Raw genomic sequence first — 21,140 nt, 5'->3', positions numbered from 1 at the left:
AATAGATAAGGGGTATATTTGAGAGGATGGTGGTGCCAATACATATCAAGGTGAGATTTAAAACTATTAACAGGTGGTTCTTGTACTGCTACAGGTGGTAGCCTGTTTGAATTACTAATTGACCAAAAAGCAAAGACCTCTGTCTAATTTTGTTCTTGAACTTTGGGGGGGGGGGTGTTTTTTCAGTGACATCAGTACTTCCAATCTTGTATGGGAACCATTCTGGCCCCCAAATCACCTAACAAAATGGAACAGCATTTAGGCCGCCGAATTAGCCTCTGCATTTATGAAATCCCGGTCCCTGGATGGACTAGGAAAAGATAGTTGAATATACTTATTAAAAGATAGACAGGTCATTTGATTGAAAATATGAATATAGTGATGATAATGATGATAATGATATTAATGATGATAATGGCGATAATTGTACTGGTTGATGGATGGATAAATGGATGGAAGGAAGAATTGAAAAATTGCTGAAAACTTACAAGCAATATACAATTTATTTGTAATTTTACGATATGTTTTACTCCCAGGTATTCTGATGGAGAATTAACTCTGATCTACAAAGGTGGTGCTGTGTGCAGTCATAATAAGTTCCAGAGGACCTCAGTAATCTCATTCCAGTGCAATCAAACCAGTGGTTAGTACAGAGCATAGGTGTCCAGTACTTACAGTGACAATTATTAATAATATTACTAATATACATGTAGTTATTCTTGCTTATACATATGCTTATTTTATTACAATAATGGCACACAATTACACTGGCTTTATCAGAGCGGCTGTTCCACTATCTGCATTTCAATGAGTAAATTCCTGCCAGGTTTCATTTGTCCTTACCTGGGTTGAGTGCAGCCTAATATGGAAGAAAATTAATGTTTGGAGGACAATTTGAACTCATGACCCTCTGATTGTGAGATATAGTAGTACAGCTGCACCTCGACACCTTTTACTTAACACGCTTTCATATTCATTTCATTAAGCCGATAATGGTATATTTTCATACAATTTATTTTGCTCCTTACCAAGTCAATTCAATTGGATTTTTGAGCTTTCATTGAAAGTAAGGATGCATTAAGTTTAATTCTTCTACACAATTGTGCTATGGTAAAGGTAAAAAATTGTCCACACAACACAATTGCGTTATTAATAAGAGATTCATAATAAAGCTGCAGCCTTTCAGAACCCACTTTTACCTCTCTCTCATGGTTGTAAGAAGATTTTTAGACATCTTTGTAAGTAGCAAATTTATAAGCTTATTTTCTTATTTGTGAATGATATTCAAGTGCAGTTTCTCTGCATGTACTGAACATATTCTGAACAATGTGGGGGCGTCATGGTCTAGTGGTTAAGGCTCTCGTCTTTTAATCTGAAAGACATGGGTTCGATTCCAAGCCATGGTGTGCTTTCCTTCAGCAAGAAATTCACCCACATTGTGCTGCACTCAACCCAGGTGAGGTAAATGGGTACCGGCAGGAAGTAATTCCTCAAAAAGCTGTGCGCACCGAAATCGGTAGACTAGCTTAGCCGGGGTGATATAGGAGTGCCTTGAGCACTTATTAAGGTGGATACGTGCGCTATACAAATCCTATATTATTTATTTATTTTTTATTTTGATATTATCCAGATCCTGGTCAACCAGAGTTTGTGACAGAAACAGAGTGCACCTATTTCTTCCAATGGCAGACCAAGTATGCCTGCATGGCGGAGGCTCCCTCCCAAACCACCTGCAGACTGGCCAATGGCAAACAGCGTTATGACCTTTCACCCTTGACTAGAACGTCTGGTTCTAACTGGCTCGTACTGGATGGGAGGCATTCTCACCCAGAGGCGACAGAGAGCGAGTATTTCATCAATATCTGCTCTGAGGTTGTTCAAGGGGATACTGCCTCCGAAGGATGTCCTCAAGGCTCTTCTGCCTGTGTTGTAGGTGAGGCTCTTGATCTAGTCTTTCTGAATCGTCTATTTATGATCACCTAGATCCCCTTGACTTACAGGCATTCATACGGGTCATTGGCAGCTTTATGGAAATTTTAATGAATAATTCCTCAAGTTCTATATTAGCATAAAACAAATGCAATTACATAATTTTTTGGTTCAAATAGGACAGAAAAACTTCTACAAAAACCTACTAAAATGAGTATGGTCAAGACTTTTTTATCTGCCACCCCTTTATAACAACCTCCTGCCTATAGTGGCTACTTAAACCAATTTCCATGGAAGCTGATGGTATGTATAAGAACCTGTCTATAGCAGCCAACTCTCTTTAAAAGCTGCATTTTGTGTCTCCATTGGATGGTCACTATAGACAGGTCTCACTGTATATACATACAACTAAAACTTACCATTATCTCTTCTTCTTTTTTTAACAGATACTGTTGGCACCACAAGAACAGGTAAAAACCTGGGAAGATACTTGACATCTCCAGTTTGGCAGAACGATCTTATCACCATGAGCTACACCGATGGCGATATCTGCAAAGGCACCACTAAGAAACAAACAGACATCACGTTCCTATGTAGTCCTGGTGAGTAGTATGAACATGCATTGAGGCCCTGTAACATAAAGGCTAGTAATTGATCACAGGCTGATTTTTGTGATTAATCATACACAATAATCAGTGTAATTAATCACAGGAATCAGTTCTGGTGATCATTTGCCAAGCTATATGATTCAGGGCCCTGTTCTTTTTTGCAAACAAGGGGAGAGTTTTTTTTTCTTTTTTACAAACCAAATTGTGTGCAAGGAACAGAAAGGGAGTGATTCATGAGGCATTTTGTAGTGATTACTGATGTTAGTGACAACTGAAATCCTTGCATAACTTTGGCCAAGAGAAAATCTGTTATTGAAAAATGAAACAAATTCTGTTTATTTATCCACAAAATATTTCTGTTAACTAAAGTTTTCAAATGCACAGTTTTGGAAGTTTACATTTTCTGTACAACCAATCAATTAAAAAAAAAAAATTTCTTCTCTTTTTTTTTTAAACACACACATATATTTTAAATATGATTATGATATATAATTCACTTCCTTTGATTCTCGTCAGGTGACTTGGAGAGCGCCCCCATCCTGGTGCGTAAATCGGAAGATGAATGTCAATATGACATGGAGTGGCATACAGCAGCTGCTTGTCCATTGGCCAGTAAATGGGGAACAGACTGTCGGGTGTTTGATGATGATGCAGGTTAGTTGTATTTCATATCATACCATACCATAGAAATCAAACCTTATACAAATTCGTACATATGGGACTGTACATACGCCAACTTACAGGTAGTATCATTTGAATACATACAGTTCTTGAAAATAAATCTGAATCATGCTAAGAACTTGCAATCATGATATCCCCCAAATTTATGCTTAGTGGTAGGTGATGGTAACATTGATGATGACTATAATTATGATGATTTAATGGTGATGATGACGATGATGATGGTCATGATGAAAATATTCATCATTTGCTAATATTAGTTTGAATGTTTCTTTTTCATATATTTTAAAAAATGTATGTTTACGTGAGCATTATAAAAAGAAAAAAAGACAGTTATCCAAAGTGTTTTCCCTTCTGTAACCTCTAAACTTTCCAATGATGCTAATTGCTATTTATCATTATTGCATTTGTCATTAGTAGCTGTACTTACCTTGAAATCTCTATATTTTGTTACCTTTTTTATATCTTCTCTTTTTTTAGGTGTGTCTTTTGATCTGAGTCCACTATCTAAACCAGACGGGCATTACAATATTTCTGTTGGAGAGTATGACTACTACATCAATGTGTGCAGTGATATTAAACTGAGTCCTTGTAATGATGCGAGTCATACCTTGCCTCATGCAGCAGCTTGCCAGGCCAGGAAAGATGGGTAGGTCTCTCTGCAATATACTGTTTTTAGGGGGCGCTATGCAGAAAGAGTTGTAATCTAGGTCAAGAAATTTCTAGATAGAAGTTTCCCTTTTCCAGAAGAATAAAATGAAAAATTTGATTTTTTTTTTTCTCACTCTTATGCATCCTCCTCTGATAAACTTTGTTATTTTTCCTTTGTAAGGGAGCAAATGATTGATTAGTTGCGGAAATTGACATCTGCATGACCAATGGGCTGGGGTCCATTGCAGAAAATAAAAATGAGAAGCACACCTTGCCTACATGCACTTGGTTTTTTATTAGTCCTAAGCCAACATTTCTCAGGGGGAAAAAAACTGTAGCAAGTCAGAAAAGTGCCTGTTAACCCTAATCTATTGGAGATGTGAAAGCAGCTTCCACAGTTGGTCATGTGCCTGTAATGAGAATTTAGTTACTGTATGGTATGTCTTGTACATAATGACATTGGTTGCAAAGAGTTTCATGACAAATCCAGGGGGGGTACTCGACCAAAAAAGTAGTAGGTACAGTATGTACCGCGGGCGAGACAAAAAACAGGGACCTTGGAGCGGGCTTATTGTAAAAAGGAGGGTCCTCGGAACGGGCTTCGGAACGACAAATGTTTGTGAAAACGGGGGTCCTTGGAACGGGTCCCTGCGTGTGAGTGCGTATGCACCCCTATGGAACGTGCATGCAGCTGCTTTGCAGCTAGCCCAGCGGCACGGGCGCCGGGTGCGCTAGCGCAGAGGCGATAGTCAGACAGTGCTCTTTGGCCGCTTTTCACCAAAATTGCGGCTCATTGTAGCAGATCAATCCGCCCGGAACGGCGTAACGGAAAATATGCGAAGCTTTGGAGCGGATTTCTTTCTTCTTTTTTCTCAATAAGAAAATGCTATGCTTTGGAGCAGCTTTCTTTGTTCTTTTTCTCAATAAGACAAAAATGCTACTCCTTGGAATGGAAATTTGAGTGTAAAAATGGAGGTCCCCTCTGCGGCACTTCCCCACTATGCATTATATACTGAGTGCCCCCCCCCCCCCCCCCCGGGACAAATCGTCAAAGTATATTAAGTTTTGACCTGCATCTTTTACAACTCTTGATATAATAAAACACTTTCTATATAAGATTTTTGTAGTTGCTGATTATCAAAACTGATTATATTTTCTTTTTTATTATTAAAGACTGCTCAAAGTACAGATTGTCAAAGCAGAGGAACTATGCAGGGGTGGGGAGAGGGAGGAGGCATATATAAAACTCATTTCTTGATACCTTATTATTGTCTTTGTGTTCTAGGAGTGGTACATCCTACATCCTTGGGCAGACCAACACCTCACTGGGTTACTTTGATGGTATCATCAAGCTTACGTACCTCAATGGCAAACCTTACCACTCAGACAATGGACCTGGCAAACCAAGAATGGTATGAAAGTCATTTTCATGGTACTGTATAAAGATGCAGAGTTTGTGATTTGTGATAATCTTTGATTCGTACTACTGAACTTTGATGATTAGCTGTGAAAGCTTGTGTGAGAAACCAGAATCCAAGTCAATGCATAGTTTGGTATTCATGTCATGTAAATATAAGTATATCAGAAGAGAATATGCATTTTACAACTTTACGTAGTAATAAACCTTAGTGTTGCTTGAGGGGAAAATAAATTAATTTCATGAATGAAATCATAGGAACAAGGTAAAAGCCAGTGAGAATTTTACCATAGCACAAGAACTATCAGTTTTTAAAAGTGAACTAGTCTTTAACTATCTTAACCTTTTGCCAAATTTTGGCTATGCATGTCCTGCTCAGGCAATGTTAATAATGAATTTTTACTTTTTTCTTTTCCCCTCTAGACTGAGATTGCCTTCCTATGTGACCCTGATGTAGGTGTGGGAACCCCACAGTTCTTCCAGGAGAACAATGCCACTTATTTCTTCCGATGGAACACCAAGTATGCCTGCCCCCAGCAATCCATTGAGTGTGTGGTGACGGATGAATCCAACAGCGAGCAATATGACCTCTCAAGGTGAGGATATTACTGATTCCAGAATCGTGATTTGTCATTCTCTGGACTTTTGCTTGATTTTTTGGCCCTGACAACATCCCATTTCTGGATTTTTCTGGGCTTTATATTGTACAGCACTTAAGGGACTTAAAATATGTTCTTGCTTCTTTTCTGACCATGTGAGTAAAACTACTGCCATCCATGAAGAGGGTCTCCAAAGCCACTTGTTAATCCAAAGCCACCGGCCCCCCTCCCCCTTCCCACCTTCTCCTATGGTCAAGCACAGGAGATTGCTCAACCGATATTCCTTTACATTCTGCCAGATTATTATTCTGTTTCCCTATCTCCTCTGTACCCCTGTACATTGCTCAGGACTTTCCCTGAGGCATAGTCTGTGAGAGACCACTACTCTGAAAGGCAATATAGGCCATAGCTATCATGAATAGCATTCACTTTTTTTCTGCATTTTTTAAACTCTGAACTGTCACAGACCATTTATGGGAATGAAATACTGTATTTTGCTTTTCAAATGAAAGCAAACACGTTTTGTTAAAAAATTTCCACTGTCTAAATTTTGCAAATCATGCCATTTTGCAGTCTTTCAAAAGCTTTAGAAGAAGAGAACTGGTCGTTTGTTGATGAGAGGGATGCAGCTAATCGTAAGAAGTATTACATCAATGTCTGCAGACCCATCAATCCTATTAAAATATGTGGAGCCTTTGCTGGAGTCTGCCAAACAGGATTCACTCAGACAGATGTGAGTATATCATTTAGATTGCCACTTGATCTACAGCCACTTGGAAGACTATCCATTTGGCCTCATCCCACATGGTAAAATCCTAGTTGTTTACAACTAGTTTGTTTACTAACTATTTGGTCTAATTGTCATTTAGCCTATTTACCATTTAATCTAATTTCCAGTTAAACTATACCCATTTCATCTAATATCCACTTGTACATGTACATGTATATTGGTCTAACACCCCTTACTCTACATAATTAGATGAACTTTTAATGAACCAATTTTTTTTTTGACAAAGTAAAACTAATTTGCTGGCCTTGTGGGAATTAGACCATTTAGGCATTAGGTATTTGCAAATATGTTGGAATCATGTAGTTTTGCTTTACCCAAGAATCAATTCATGAATGTGAGATATACATACAGTATGTAGTTTTTGTCAATGTTGAGACCTCAGCATAGCTTATTTAGTCTGGGTATTTACAGGGGAAATCCCTAATCAGTACATTATTCATTTTTTTATTTTATTTTCCATCTTTACAGCAACAAATAACTGAAACTGAATCGATAGCAAACTTGGGTATCCCCGTATCACCACCTACAATTGAGAGCAGCGGCCATCTTCTGTTGACGTATGAAAATGGAAGCGAGTGTGCACCAAATAGAAGGATTACCAGCCATATACACTTTGCATGTAATAAAGGAACACTGGTGAGTGTTACAGTCTTAAAGGTATTGTTTAATTTTGTGAGCAGCCGATTTAAAAAATTCTCAAACGAAGATGAAACATGTGTACAAGTGCATGTCTTAGAACTAATAAACCCTGAAAACAACCATTATTGAGAATGAAAAGCTAAAACTACAAGGCAAACCCCGAATTTGTAAATAGGCGTCTTACATGTATAGATGCCTAAATAGTACACATAAGTGTATGGGATGAAATTAATTGTTTTCGGTCACTTTATATTTCAATTTTTGAAGCACTAAATAATTATTTTCGAATGCAATTTTTTATGGGCTTCATTTTTGTAACATATCACAGACACAGGTGACAAGTGTGACCTTCTAGCTCAGATTTTTTAAAAGTCAAACCAATGTTAAACAATCACTTTAATTTGATTACTAAACATTCTTTAATATTTTCAAATGGCCAAAACAAACAATAGTCTTTTTCATTTGTTTTCAAGGATACTTTGTAACAATAATCCATGTAATATACCTGTATATAGGATGAAGGGGAGGGGGGGGGGCGGGGCATTAAACACTTCATTCTTGAGGGTTCCTCTTCAAATAGTATGAATTATAATGAAGCCACATTCAGGTTTAGTTGTTATTTGTTAATTGCAATGTCCAGTTGCTGGTCTTCTCTCTCCACTATTTTTATTATAAATTGATTTTCTTGGACAGATTTTGATGTGCATAGTTCAAATCATGTTCTCAAATAGTAAATCCATAAATAGATAGTGTAATTATGATAAAAGTGAAACTTGTTAGCTGCACTTAACTTGCATTTTTTGCGACATATCACATCCTATCCAGAGATATTTTAATTTTAGTTATACTTTTTCTAAGGTAATGAGTTGAAACGCCTTTTCATGCAGTCTATGAAAGAGCGTATGGTGCAATAATGACACACCTTTCTTGGTTTGATTAAAACTGTGATAAGAAAGGAGTAATGACATATGTTTCTGGCTTTTATTCTACCTCTGATTTAATACAGGCTAGCACCCCTCGCTTGCTGGAAGTGGTAGATTCCTGCACATACAGTTTCCTATGGGAGACAGAGGCGGCCTGTCCCATTGGTGTATCAACGGGGGAGAATTGCACAGTGAGGGACTCGAATTCAGATTATGTCTTTAATCTTCAACGGCTCATCACAGATAATGGATATCAAGTGTTTGGTCCTAACAGCCAAGTGTTCAAGGTATATGCATGCCACCTAGGGGGGGTGGGGTGAATATAGGGTAGTTCAATATTTGCCCCACAACTCTCCTGTATGCATTTGATGGTGTATTTACATGAAGTATCATTAAGTTTGACAGACTTCAATGTTAAGTACATTAATCAAGTATTCAATGTGTATGAGTATGTCGCCTAAAGGGATGAATCCTCAAAGGGAGGTTGAATATGGGGTAGTTTTCTCTTTCCGCCCACACCAAAAATGTTTGTATATGGAGAATGATAATGAGAATAAGAAGGAGAAGGAGGGGAAGGAGGAGGAGAAGTAGGGGGAGGGAGAGGAGGAGGAGAAGAATTGAGTATGATAACTCTTTCTGGAATGCTCCTCAGGGAGTGGAGAAAGTGCAGACATCCGATGACTTGGGTAATGTTATATCTGTACAGCGCTTAGAGACATCGGCAGATGTATTAGGCACTATATAAAAGTGGAATGTTATTATCATGATAATAATAAGAATACTACAGGACTAACATACTAATAAAAAATTGATATCTTTCAGATAAACGTCTGCAAAGGAGTCCCATCATGCCCTGCTGGCTCAGGGTCATGTCTCACGTCCACCTTGTCGCTAGGCAACGTATCAGCCACGCCTATCTTCTCTGATGAGGGGTTGCTAACGCTAGAGTACACTGGAGGGACCTTTGATCCAGAGACAGGTTAGTCTTCTATCCACTTCCATTAATTGCCTGTTTTTCTGAACTTGTGTTCATTTTGAATTTTTATCTAAAGTTGTTAAAGTAGAACTATATTGAAAATCGTAAAAATGGAGAATCATATATCAAATTAAAGGAGAAAATAAGGAGAACACGATGGTGTAAATCATTTATCATGGAGACCGATGGAACTCAGTTAATTGATAGTTTAAAGTTCTCTCTCTGAATGCTTCAAACACGCAGAATTACGTCCGCGAAATTGGGGATTTTTTATGACGTCACTTTCTGTACGAGAGGCGTGATTGGCTCTCCAACGTGAAGCTCCACTTGCATGCAAAACCTGTTGCGAGGGTGCGTTTTCTTCACATTGTCACTGAATACTTTGATCCCGAAATGAAAGAAAACCCAGAATTTTATCTAGATTTGGATTTTCAAATTGATGATTATGAAGATGAAGAGAATGATGATGAAGTTTCTAGCTCTAGAAAAACAAAGTGACGTGGATAGAGGTATACATTAGGGGAATTACGCCGGTGATTATGAGTTGGACAATTCAACTTGCATGCCGATTCGCTACCAACACATGCAGCTGATGGCTGCTCCGCGGGTCAAATCCATGAAAATGAATTCCATCACGACCACATCCAGACAGAGTCTCTTTCTTCTATTAACAACATAATGAGAATGAAAATAATGATATAACTGTACTTACAAACAAGTGAATATATCCGAACCTAGGCTGAAGGTAAATCAACTCAAGGAATAACAGCAGACGATATGCACCGACGATGAATTTCACGTGGCTGGGAGATTGTCACTCGTTCTGTTAGATAAAATTTCTATCTCATTATTTTGACTAAATTACGAAACTCGGAGGATTAGTATTCTACATAAAAATTAAGTAACACCTGGTACTATTTTTTGAATTACGATAAAACCTTTTTGAAGCAAAGAAAATGAGGTAAATTAAAATTAGATATAAATTAAGATCATCCGCCTAGCTCGCATTCGATTGTAAACAATCAGCAAGGCGAGCACATAGAGTTGGATAAAGCTACGCTCCAACTCTATGGGCGAGCAAGCCACTGAACTGAAAATACGTATTTTCAGTTCAGTGGAGCAAGCTGGCCATGTGCTTTTGGTTGTTTGTTTACAATCGCATGCGGCTAAGTGGATGATCCTTTATATCTTATTTTAATTTACCTCAATTTCTTTGCTTCAAAAATATTTTATCGTAATTCAAAAAATAGTACCAGGTGTTACTTAATTTTTATGTAGAATACTAATTATCCGAGTTTCGTAATTTAGTCAAAATAATGAGATATAAATTTTATCTAACAGAACGAGTGACAATCTATTCCAGCCACGTGAAATTCATCGTCGGTGCATATCGTCTGCTGCTATTTCTTGAGTTGATTTACCTTCAGCCTAGGTTCGGATATATTCACTTATTTGTAAGTACAGTTATTTTATTATTTTCCTTCTCATTATGTTGTTGATAGAGGAAAGAGACTCTGTCTGGATGTGGTCATGCTGCATGGAATTCATTTTCATGGATTTGACCCGCGGTGCAGCTAGCAGCTGCATGCGTTGGTAGCGAATCGGCTTGCAAGTTGAATTGTCTTACTCATCATCACCGGCGTAATTCCCTTAATTTACCACCATCCACGTCACTTTGTTTTTCTAGAGTTAGAAACTTTATCATCATTCTCTTCATCTTCATAATCATCAATTTGAAAATCCAAATCTAGATAAATTTCTGGGTTTTCTTTCATTTCATGATCGAAGTATTCAGTGTCAGTGTGGAGAAAACGTACCCTCGCAACAGGTTTTGCATGCAAGTGGAGCTTGACGTGGGAGAGCCAATCACGCCTCTCGTACAGACAGTGACGTCATCAAATTCGAGTCAATTCAGAGACCGATGCGAGGCATATTTCGGAGAGGCATTTTAGCGCTTTTTAATTGGCGATTTCCACCTTATGTATTATTTTCGTTATTTTTGAATGACCTAATGGTAATCCTCACATCATTACCTTTCCACTGATATATAATAAGGCCATATTCATAATCAATATATTTCTCCTTTAAACTATGGAAAGACAAGTGTGACACTATTATCATACAGTAGAGGTTCAATTTGTCAGCTTGTTTGGCCGTTAGATACAGGGGTGTGAGAGTTCAGACTTTTAACTGATTTCAGATTTTTTGTGTTCTGATTTTCAGCTTGATTTCAGCTTATTTTGGGCTTTCCTCTGTACAACAAGTATGGGAGCTCTTTCTATTTCAGACTTTTTCAACACTCGTCAGCTTTTTTCAGAGCTTTTTATTTGTGACCACTCACACCCCTGTAGATAACTCATAACAGTCTGCAAATAATAACTAAAATAGTTTTTCTTCACCATGCAAGCACAAAGAAGAGCCAAATGAAGATAAGTGACAGACACTATAAACAATGTTACAATGGTTTGGTTATCCATAGGTTTATCACAAAATAAGACAATGACATTATATAAACTAGACTTCAGTATATGGGCCATTGTGTCTATGAAATCCTGTATTCTTACAATGTTTGGTGGTGAGTGAGCATTGAGTTATGCTGGTCTCAAATATTCTTTTTTTTATTTGCCAGATAAGTACAAGTATTTTACTTATCCAATCTGTTGCATCAACACACGTTTATCCTTGAATACCTCTGTGATTATTTTCAGCTAAGAACCCCTCAACAGTGATATCCTTCTTGTGTCGTCGCAATGCCTCACTAGCTTCCCCGAGCCCAGTCTTCGTCAGGAAAGAGGGCTCGCGTTACATCTTTAACTTTGAGACGCCACTCGCCTGTCTCCCAGAGTCTGTGGATTGCCTTATATCCGATAGGAATGGAAACCAGTATGACCTTTCACCTCTTGCAAAGGATTCTGGGAACTGGGAGGCGGTGGACACAAGGCCCAACTTCCATGGGTTGAGCTATCATATTAACGTCTGCAGGCCGATCAACAAGGGGGATCCTGCAACTAGTTCATGCCCAGGTAACATATTCAAACAGAATGGACCTAAAATTATGGCATGATATAAACATTATACATACATGTAGATGACAGTAAATTGGAATTTGAAGATGAAGCTGTAATCACAATAAACACATGGTTTATAATATTATACCATATTTGCTGATATTTCCAGTTTTATTTCTGTTAGATCAGTGAGTTTATTTTGTCTAAATTGTCAGTGTGTTTTAAGATGGCTATATAAGATAAAAACAAAATCTTGAGTGTAGAAACAATGGATAAAACACTTAAAAAAAACTTGTATATAGACAAATAGTAGCATCTATTAAGTGTTTGGTTGTAAAAAAAACTTAGTACATTACTACAGTATGAATATAACTGGTAAATTAATGAAATAAACCCATGATAAGTGCCTCAACTTGGTTTTCTATGAAGTTTTATTTTTTATTACAGGCATTTAAAGTAAATAATTCTAAAAGAGAATAGATGAACAGGCGATGTTCAAAGTGTCTCGGGCATGCAGTACATTAGTGGCTTTAAAACATGTTTGTCAACTCTCTGCTATCTTTTTCTCCCTCCTAAGGTGGACCAATTGGTGCCTGTCAGATCAGTGAGAGTAATAATAGTGCATTCAACATGGGTTACGTCCAAGCCATGCCGGAAGCAGCAGTAGATGGAACCCTTAGTCTGCGGTATGTGAACGGTGACATCTGCCACGGCAAGTACCATCGCAGCACACGCATCAACTTCGAATGCTCAGATACACCTGTAAGTATGATGAACGATTAAAATAGACATTTATTTAGCATTGCTGTTCTATAAATTTTTTATTCTGTTCTGCAGGTCTGCCAACTACTCCTTTTTTCCAGGAGTTACCCCGTTTTAAGATTCAATGGCCCGTATTCTGAAGTCGGGTTTAACTTAAATTCAGGTTTAAAGCTGGGGTTTAAGTATGGATAGCCAATTGTTACATAAATCACTAACAGAAGAGATATAATATTTCTGCTCATTTGGCTCTCAAATCATTCGTAATTGTTTAGGAAGTATAAATAGATAATTGTCTTCACCATCGATGAATCAGGAAAGAGCACAGTAAACATCAGAAACATACAACGTAATAAAAATTTTGACACTTTTGGCTTCCGATAATTTTAGCACAGAGTTAGACCATGGTCTAAGTTAAACCCGAGTTCAGAATACGGGCCTTTATCACCCAAAAGGAGGAGTACTCAATTTTTCCATTTATTGAAGTTAAAAAATAAATCAGCCCAAATATGTTTATGTGTGGTGGGGTATGGATGTGTGTATGGGTGTAAGAGTATCATACATGTAGGTGTTCAACACTTGTAATTTCTCAATGTTTAAATATATCAATGCTATTAACATATCTTGATTTAAAAAAAGTGAGAGAGACACACCTGACATCGAGCAGAAAAATTCGAGCCGCATGATGAAGATTCCTTTTTTTTTTATTTTCAAATGTTGACAAGCCTACAAGTATTGATTTTTACCTACTAATTTGTTCCTAACCAGTGATATTGAAGGATATTCAGTAGCTTATAACCAATGGTGAATGAAAATCTCTCACTATTGGTTTCGTAAAATTACCCCCTGAGGCATACATTACTCTTTATATTTCCAGAAATTCAGGAGTCATTAATTCATTGAAGAGTATATTCCCAAAAAAATATCTTATGCATGTTGTACTCAACTCTCATTGTGCCTTACTTGAATTATTGCATCCTTGCCTGGGGTAACGCTGCTAAAGTTCATTTAGATGGGGTATTAAAAGTCCAGAAAAGGGTAATTAGACTAGTATGTGGAGTAAGTTCACGATCTCACACTAATAATTTGTTTTATGAAAACAAGTTCCTTAATTTACATGACATATTTGATCTCAACCTCGGTTGTATTATGTATCAATTAAATAAAAGAAAACTTCCACTAGCCCTTGCTTCATAATGTGTTAGAAATGACCAAATCCATTCTTAGTATACAAGACAAGTTTCTTTTCTCCACTTGCCATTGGTCAAAACTAGTTTTCGGCTAAATACATTTGTTTGTACAGGGCCAAAATTATGGAACTCCCTTCCTTCTTCATTGAAGCAATCAGTTAGCCTTAGTGTTTTTAGAAACAAGTTAAAGACCGATTTATTGAAGAAATACTTAGATCAGTAAATGAATGCCTGCTGGTTATATCTTGTCTAACTTTATAAATTGTATTCTTCCCACAATTATCCATGCAAAAATAGAGCTCTGCTTATTTTCTTTATTTTTTTCTTCTATTTCTTCTTTTTGAATGTCAAATTCTTATACTTTAGGTCTAATAGAATTTGTTTGCATTCTGCATTTCACTTTTTTTGTTACTTTTTAGTGTATCTTTTGTAAATATGTGTATCTGTACTTTGGTTATTTACTCCAATTTCTTGTTTGCTTGTTCTATGATGTTTTAAATGATTGATAATGTAAGTGTATAACATTCTGGTGGCCTATGGCCCACAAGCTAAGCTTCTTAGTAGGTCACCACGTTTCATTTCCATCTTTTCTCATGGGTGTTACTAATGTTCCATTAAAAGTAACGCATGTATTATGTATATTATCCTGTAATTATTTACTTTTGTTCTTTGCTATTTACTTATATCGCAATGATTTACGGTTGTTGTTTAATATCGGAATTGAAACGAAATAAATATTCATTCATTATATATGCTCCAGCTTCAGTTTTAAGCATTTAGTGCATTTAAGGAAATTTGAAACTTGCAAGGTCCACATTCACCTCACTTAGGGCGAGTTCAGAATGAGGGCAGCACTGCTGCACAATGTGTATTAATTTCTTGCTGAAGGAAAGTCACACTTTGGCTAGGATTTGAACACTGTTCTTTTGGATCTTTGATGATCATTATATTTGTTAGCTGGATATGGAGAAAAATGTAGGTGGATGGGGGGTTTATTTCCAATTGGTCTAATGCCAATTTGTCTAATTACCAATTTGTCTATTATCATTTGGTCTACCGTCAGTTTGTCCACTACTATCCAGAAGGTCTAAATGCCATTCGGTCCACGCACCATTTCGTTTAATAACCAGTCAATCCAATAGCCTTTATGTCGATTTAATATAACATTTAACATATTGCACTGTTTGTCTGATTTTCCTTCCCCTTTCCTTTGAGGCCTTTATCAATTTCAAGCTCTAAGCTTAAGATGAAGGTCTCCCACATTTCAAAATGTATTATGTCGATATATGTATATATATAATTTTTTTCTGCTATTTGTTTTTATAATTAAAAAAAAGAAATTTATCAGGTATAAATATATTTCAGTTAGATTGTATATATGCATATGTTATTAATTATGTCATTTGCTTATTGTTTTGTTAAGAAAAAAAATGATTACACTTGTATATACTTTTGTTATTGGAATGTGAAAATGAATAAATCAAATCAAATCAAACATTTGGTCTAATTGGATAATTGGGGGAAATGAACGAAAAGAAAATGGGTATTAGACCAACTGGTTTGGGAACGAAATGGTCATAGATGAACTGGTTATTAGACGAAGTGATTATTTGACCCAATGGCTGTTAGAAGAAATGTTGATGGACGTACTGGCATTCGACTAAATGAAGGTAGTAGACCATATGATGATTGGACGAGTTGGCATTAGACGAATCGGCAGTTTACCGGATGGGCTTGGTACAAAAAAATTTGATAAATTTGGGAATCACACATTTCTTTCCTAATCACCTTGTATTATGTTTTCTGTATATGTAGGGATCACCAGTGTTCCAGACTGAGTCATCAGAGTGTGAGTACATCTTCTCTTGGGAAACACCTGCAGCTTGTCCATTAGAGGTTAGTATCAGTATAGAGTGATAAACTGATCACCAGTCTTCTTTTTTATACATTGGTATGCCTTATTATTCTAAAATCTGAATCTGGATTTGGCACAGTATAAATGCTATTTTCTCTATATGTTTAGTGCTCATGATACTGACTTATAACATATGGACATGCCATAGGTATTATAATTAATTGTAACTCTACAGTTCATGGTATATCTTGATATCAGACATAAAATTAATGGTATTTAATCTAGCAGATTACAACAAATACACCTAAGATTCGCCCTTCTTTTTTCAATTTTAACAGTCAGACAAAAACTAATATTGCTAATTATATAGACTTGATATTGTTATTGTTATCATTATTTGGGAGTGGAGAAATGTATTTCATGTTTCATGTTCCTTTTGTCAATATATCTTTTCATTGAAGAATAATGAATATTAGAAATTTGTTAATTGCTTATTATTCAGTCTTGCAATAATGAAATTTGTGAATACTCATATTTTGAATGATGAACTATTCATTTAATTGTGAGAGTTTCTGTGCCTAGTATGGCAAATAAGGTAAAATTTAGATGATCTGGCGATAAATAGTATTTGATTCATGTATTTTGCTTTTAGAATATAGTTAAAATCACATTTCATGATTAAAAACTTAAACAGAAGATGTTAAAAGTTCTTCATAATTTTACTTTAATGAGTTGAGAAATAAACATAAATGTTTGCTTCTTGTCCTTTTCTGTAAAATCCTTTTTGTAGAGGGTCACTGGAGGCAACTGCTCTGTCCAAGTTCCAGAATTTGGTTTCCAATTCAACCTCTCCTCACTCCACAACAAAACACATGACTACACTGTGACTTCCACCGAACATGAATACACTATTAATGTCTGTGGCCCTCTATTGACCAAGATGGGAGAGTGTGCCGCAACTGATGGTGTTGGGGCTTGTCAGAAACTGCAGGATGGAACCTTCAAGAATGCCGGTGAGTCATTGTGAGAATAATCCACTCAAGCATTTATAATTGTGTTTAGTTTTTAGCTTCTCACATCATTTAGTACCAAATAATATGAATGCAGCATACAGAAATTAAATCAAAATAATCTTTTGTTATATTGTACATTATATCTATGAAATTAAATCAAATAGATTTTGTTGCATTGCTCTTTTGTATATATATATATATATATATATATATATGAAAACAAATATAATTAATTTTGTTGTATTGTACATATCTTTTTATGAAATAAAATCTAATGAATTTTGTTTTCATATTTGAAATCAGATTTTTGTCTTTTACAGGTGTACCCATGAAGTTATAATCAAATCTACTTGTTATATCATACAGGTGTTATTTATGGAAGTGATTCAAAGTGAATTAACATGTTAACATTTTGTTATATCATATACATGTAGGTGTATTCAACAAGAATTTGGTCTATGCTAATGGAGTTTTGAAGCTGAACTACACCACTGGCTCAGTATGTCATAATGTCTATCAAAGATCAACTGCTATCAACTTTTATTGCGATGAAAACGTGAATGGTGAGTTTCTCTGTGATACCTTTTTTAGAGGAAAAAGTGGGGAAATTTTGCTATATGGGAAGTTCTATATAGAGTGTACGTCTGGCCACCCTGAATGACCTGTCTCTGTTTTGTAGTTCATGTGAAATGTTTTAATACTTTCAAATGGCTTGAAGAGTTCATAGAAGGATATAAGAATAAAGAAAAATAGGGGTCTGACATATCAAAAGGTTAATTAATTTACAGAATCACGCATGTCTCAATGGAAGTCATAGACATCATTGAATGATGCAATGTTGCAATTTAGACACAAAATTTGTGCTGTCATCTTCAGTGAAAATGATATACACCTGTAAAGTCTACCTTTGGATGTAACTAATTTAACTCATTCAGTGCTTTAGCTCACAGACCAAATTCTGTTCATGTGCTCTGGCATAAAGTACAGACTATGGGGGTGGGGTGCGTAGGGAGTTGCTCCTTAGGGAATGATTCACTACAAACAAAATCATCACTATTTCTGCATTCAAATTATGTACTGAAAAAAAAAGACAAATTTCTTTTCTCTCTCAGGTAATGGAGAACCCCACTACATCCAGGAGACTTCTGATTGTACGTATGTGTTTGAGTGGGCCACGCCCCTTGCCTGTCCCCCTTTCAAGGTGGTAGAGTGCAGCTATAGGGATGGAGAGCATCAGTATGACCTCGCCCCACTCTCCAAGATGACCGATAATTACAGGGTGCATGCTGATGGGAACACCGTGGATGGCGATGCTTACTATATCAATGTGTGCAGGTCACTGTGGCACAGGAAAGGGGCACAAGGTGAGGACGGTAGTGGTGGTGGTTGTGGTGGTGATGATGGCCATTATTATTATGATGATGAGGAGGAGGGAGATGCTAATGATATAGTGATGATACAGACATTGATGTGGATGAAAATGAACATTCATTTTTTTTTGCTATTAGTGCTCCAACTTTTTGTGGGTTGCACTCTCTTCAACAATACACAATGCCTTGTCTATAGAGTTAATTCAAAGCCAACCTTAATAGGCCAGCAGATTGAGGCTAGAATTTTGGGTCAACTGGCAACTGTCGTATAACAAGCAAATTTTATTATTATTATTGTTAGAAATAGAAATATGAAATAGAAATACTCTGAAAATTCATTTTGCCCCATTGATCGTGGGCCCAGCAGCCACTGTGCAGTGTCAGATCGACATTGCTCTATCCCTTTAATGTTGAATGCCAAGCAACTCATATCACTGACGTGTCCAGGGTTTGAACTCCCGACCTCCCAGTTTTGAGACGGACGCTCTATCAACTGAGCCAACACACCCGTTATGTGGTGATATTGTTGTTCATGCAACTTGTAATGATTATGGCAGCAATGTATAGAAGGAGAAAGGGGATGAATATTATGTTGCTGATGATGATGAGGAGGAAGAGTAGCATACAAATAATGATAATGATGATACTGCTGCTGATGATGATGAGGAGGAAGAGGAGGGGCATAAGAATAATGTCATTGTACATGTACTGTATATGAGAAGGAGGATAAAGAGGAAGATAATGATGTTGTTGCTATTAGTGATGATGAATTGATATGGATGGTCTTGCAGTCTGAAACCCATATTCATTAATAGTTACCCTATTTATGTTTCCATGTTTCAGGAGAATTCTGTCCAAGCAATGCTGCTTCATGTCTCCAAACTGTTGATTCCAAAGGGAAGAAAAGGTAACAGTCAATTTTATCCATGGTGTAAACATACACAGAATTCTTCACACATTGCATATCAAAAGATGTTTAAATGCTATCCTGGAAGCAACTATTTTTTTCCAATCAATTGCACATCATTACAGGTCCCAGAAGTCTTTATCATTGGTTTGGTTCTTGGAAGAAATGGTATGAATTTAATTGTTTTAGCTAAAATCAATATTGTCAATTTTATAATTTGGAGTTGATTTCAGTAAGTTCTTCCAACACCCCAATAGATTTCGGAAGATGAGAGGAATATTACAATTGTAATGTGTTTTTGCATAAAACTCTTCTGTGACATTTAGACTTACAGAAGCTTCTCCTTTCTTTATTTTTTGCAGTTATATCAGTTTAGGTGAGGTTGGTCAAGGGCCAACAATGGAGAATGGTCATCTTGTTCTACGCTATAATTCTGGACATGCTTGCCCTGATGGAACAGGAAGGAAGCGTAGTACTGTCATTCAAATACAGTGTGATAAGAACTCAGTGGTAAGTACCATGTAAGATTCCAATTGGACTGATTGACTCATAGATTGATCAGATTTTTGATTTATTGCTTAATTAAATGAGTGTTTATTTGATTGATAATAGATTCATCAGAAGATTTATTTATTAAATGAGAATAAGTAATTGAAAAATTGATGTAGTTATTGGTTGAATAATTATTTACTTGACCTTATTTTAAAGGAATGAAGAAATGGAATGTCATCAACGTATAGTGTGTTAAAAAAATTCAGTGAATAATCATGCCCTTCTATGAAAATCTTTAAACACATATTTGATTATTGTGCATAAGGAAAAACTTTTGTTTTTGGTTTTAATTAATTTGAAAGGTTTGTGTACGGTCAGGCCTATTTTTTTACATGTAATTTATGCTGTAATTACGTGAATAATGTCAGTTTGCATACAAGATGATGCTAAAAAAATGAATTTTATCTTTCCTTCCAAACAGGGTACTGCTCCTATGTTTGACCATGTTGATGGTGACTGTGAATATCATTTCCTTTGGTTGAGCAACTATGCATGTGATATTACAGAACATACTGACAAACCTACCGGGGATTGCACTGCTATGAATCCTATTTCAGGTAAGATATTTTTTAAAAAGGTCAATTTGATAAAAATAAAGATGCTACTATGTTAACAATAAGATGAAAATGATTAAAGAATTTTTTTATTTATCATTTCATTTGGCCTGTAATTTGTACATTTTTGTATCTATTAACAGTTATTAGATATTCAGAAAAAAAATATATATTAAATTTTTTGTGCTGCAGTAAAACTTTTGAGCAGAAGAATAGAGGAACAATATGAATTTTCCTTCATTTCCACCAAAAAATGAAGTTTTTTAATGAATAATGAGCTTTTACAATTTATTGTTGTTTCCTATTTTGGAAATATTGAGACACTATTGCGGGGTTTAATGAAAAGTTTTGTCAAAGATTTTTACAGGCTAATATGCCCTCAACCAATCAGATACCTTGATAGTTGTTTTTCACTGACAATACTCTTTCCCGTTTCTCATTTTCCTTATTCCAGGATTCCGGTTTGACTTTAACTCCTTGAAGAAGCAAGATGGATACATCATCATGGGCAGTGACAGTCATAAATATGTAATCAATGTTTGTGATCCTCTTACTACCTCAGTGTGTGATGGAAGCAATATTGGTATGTTTAATTAAAAATTGTGTTCCTCTTTTTACATGTAATATGACAAATTAACTGAATGGGGTTTGTAACTGAAATGCTTCTTCATGTATGATAAATGGAACCTTGAACCTTGAAGAATAATCCCTTTCAGCAT

General features: G+C 36.1%; 1 protein-coding gene across 1 annotated transcript in view; it reads left to right on the top strand.

The window, feature by feature from the left end:
• LOC129259670 (cation-independent mannose-6-phosphate receptor-like) overlaps positions 1 to 21,140 on the top strand; it is a 67,012-nt gene that overhangs the window by 17,386 nt on the left and 28,486 nt on the right. Inside the window, exons 7-27 of the mRNA XM_064098179.1 lie at positions 537 to 643; positions 1,631 to 1,933; positions 2,376 to 2,531; positions 3,054 to 3,191; positions 3,699 to 3,867; positions 5,155 to 5,281; positions 5,710 to 5,882; positions 6,459 to 6,618; positions 7,144 to 7,311; positions 8,321 to 8,524; positions 9,060 to 9,216; positions 11,922 to 12,236; positions 12,799 to 12,983; positions 15,986 to 16,066; positions 16,816 to 17,038; positions 17,473 to 17,601; positions 18,151 to 18,402; positions 19,252 to 19,315; positions 19,678 to 19,825; positions 20,289 to 20,424; positions 20,876 to 21,004. Of these exons, the coding sequence (XP_063954249.1) occupies positions 537 to 643; positions 1,631 to 1,933; positions 2,376 to 2,531; positions 3,054 to 3,191; positions 3,699 to 3,867; positions 5,155 to 5,281; positions 5,710 to 5,882; positions 6,459 to 6,618; positions 7,144 to 7,311; positions 8,321 to 8,524; positions 9,060 to 9,216; positions 11,922 to 12,236; positions 12,799 to 12,983; positions 15,986 to 16,066; positions 16,816 to 17,038; positions 17,473 to 17,601; positions 18,151 to 18,402; positions 19,252 to 19,315; positions 19,678 to 19,825; positions 20,289 to 20,424; positions 20,876 to 21,004 (3,524 nt within the window). The remainder of the gene's footprint in view (positions 1 to 536; positions 644 to 1,630; positions 1,934 to 2,375; positions 2,532 to 3,053; positions 3,192 to 3,698; positions 3,868 to 5,154; positions 5,282 to 5,709; positions 5,883 to 6,458; positions 6,619 to 7,143; positions 7,312 to 8,320; positions 8,525 to 9,059; positions 9,217 to 11,921; positions 12,237 to 12,798; positions 12,984 to 15,985; positions 16,067 to 16,815; positions 17,039 to 17,472; positions 17,602 to 18,150; positions 18,403 to 19,251; positions 19,316 to 19,677; positions 19,826 to 20,288; positions 20,425 to 20,875; positions 21,005 to 21,140) is intronic.

The sequence above is a fragment of the Lytechinus pictus genome, chromosome 4 (genome assembly GCF_037042905.1).
Source record: "Lytechinus pictus isolate F3 Inbred chromosome 4, Lp3.0, whole genome shotgun sequence".
Lineage (NCBI taxonomy): Eukaryota > Metazoa > Echinodermata > Echinoidea > Temnopleuroida > Toxopneustidae > Lytechinus > Lytechinus pictus.
Note: the sequence above shows the minus strand (reverse complement) of the source record. Positions and strands in the feature narration are given on the sequence as shown.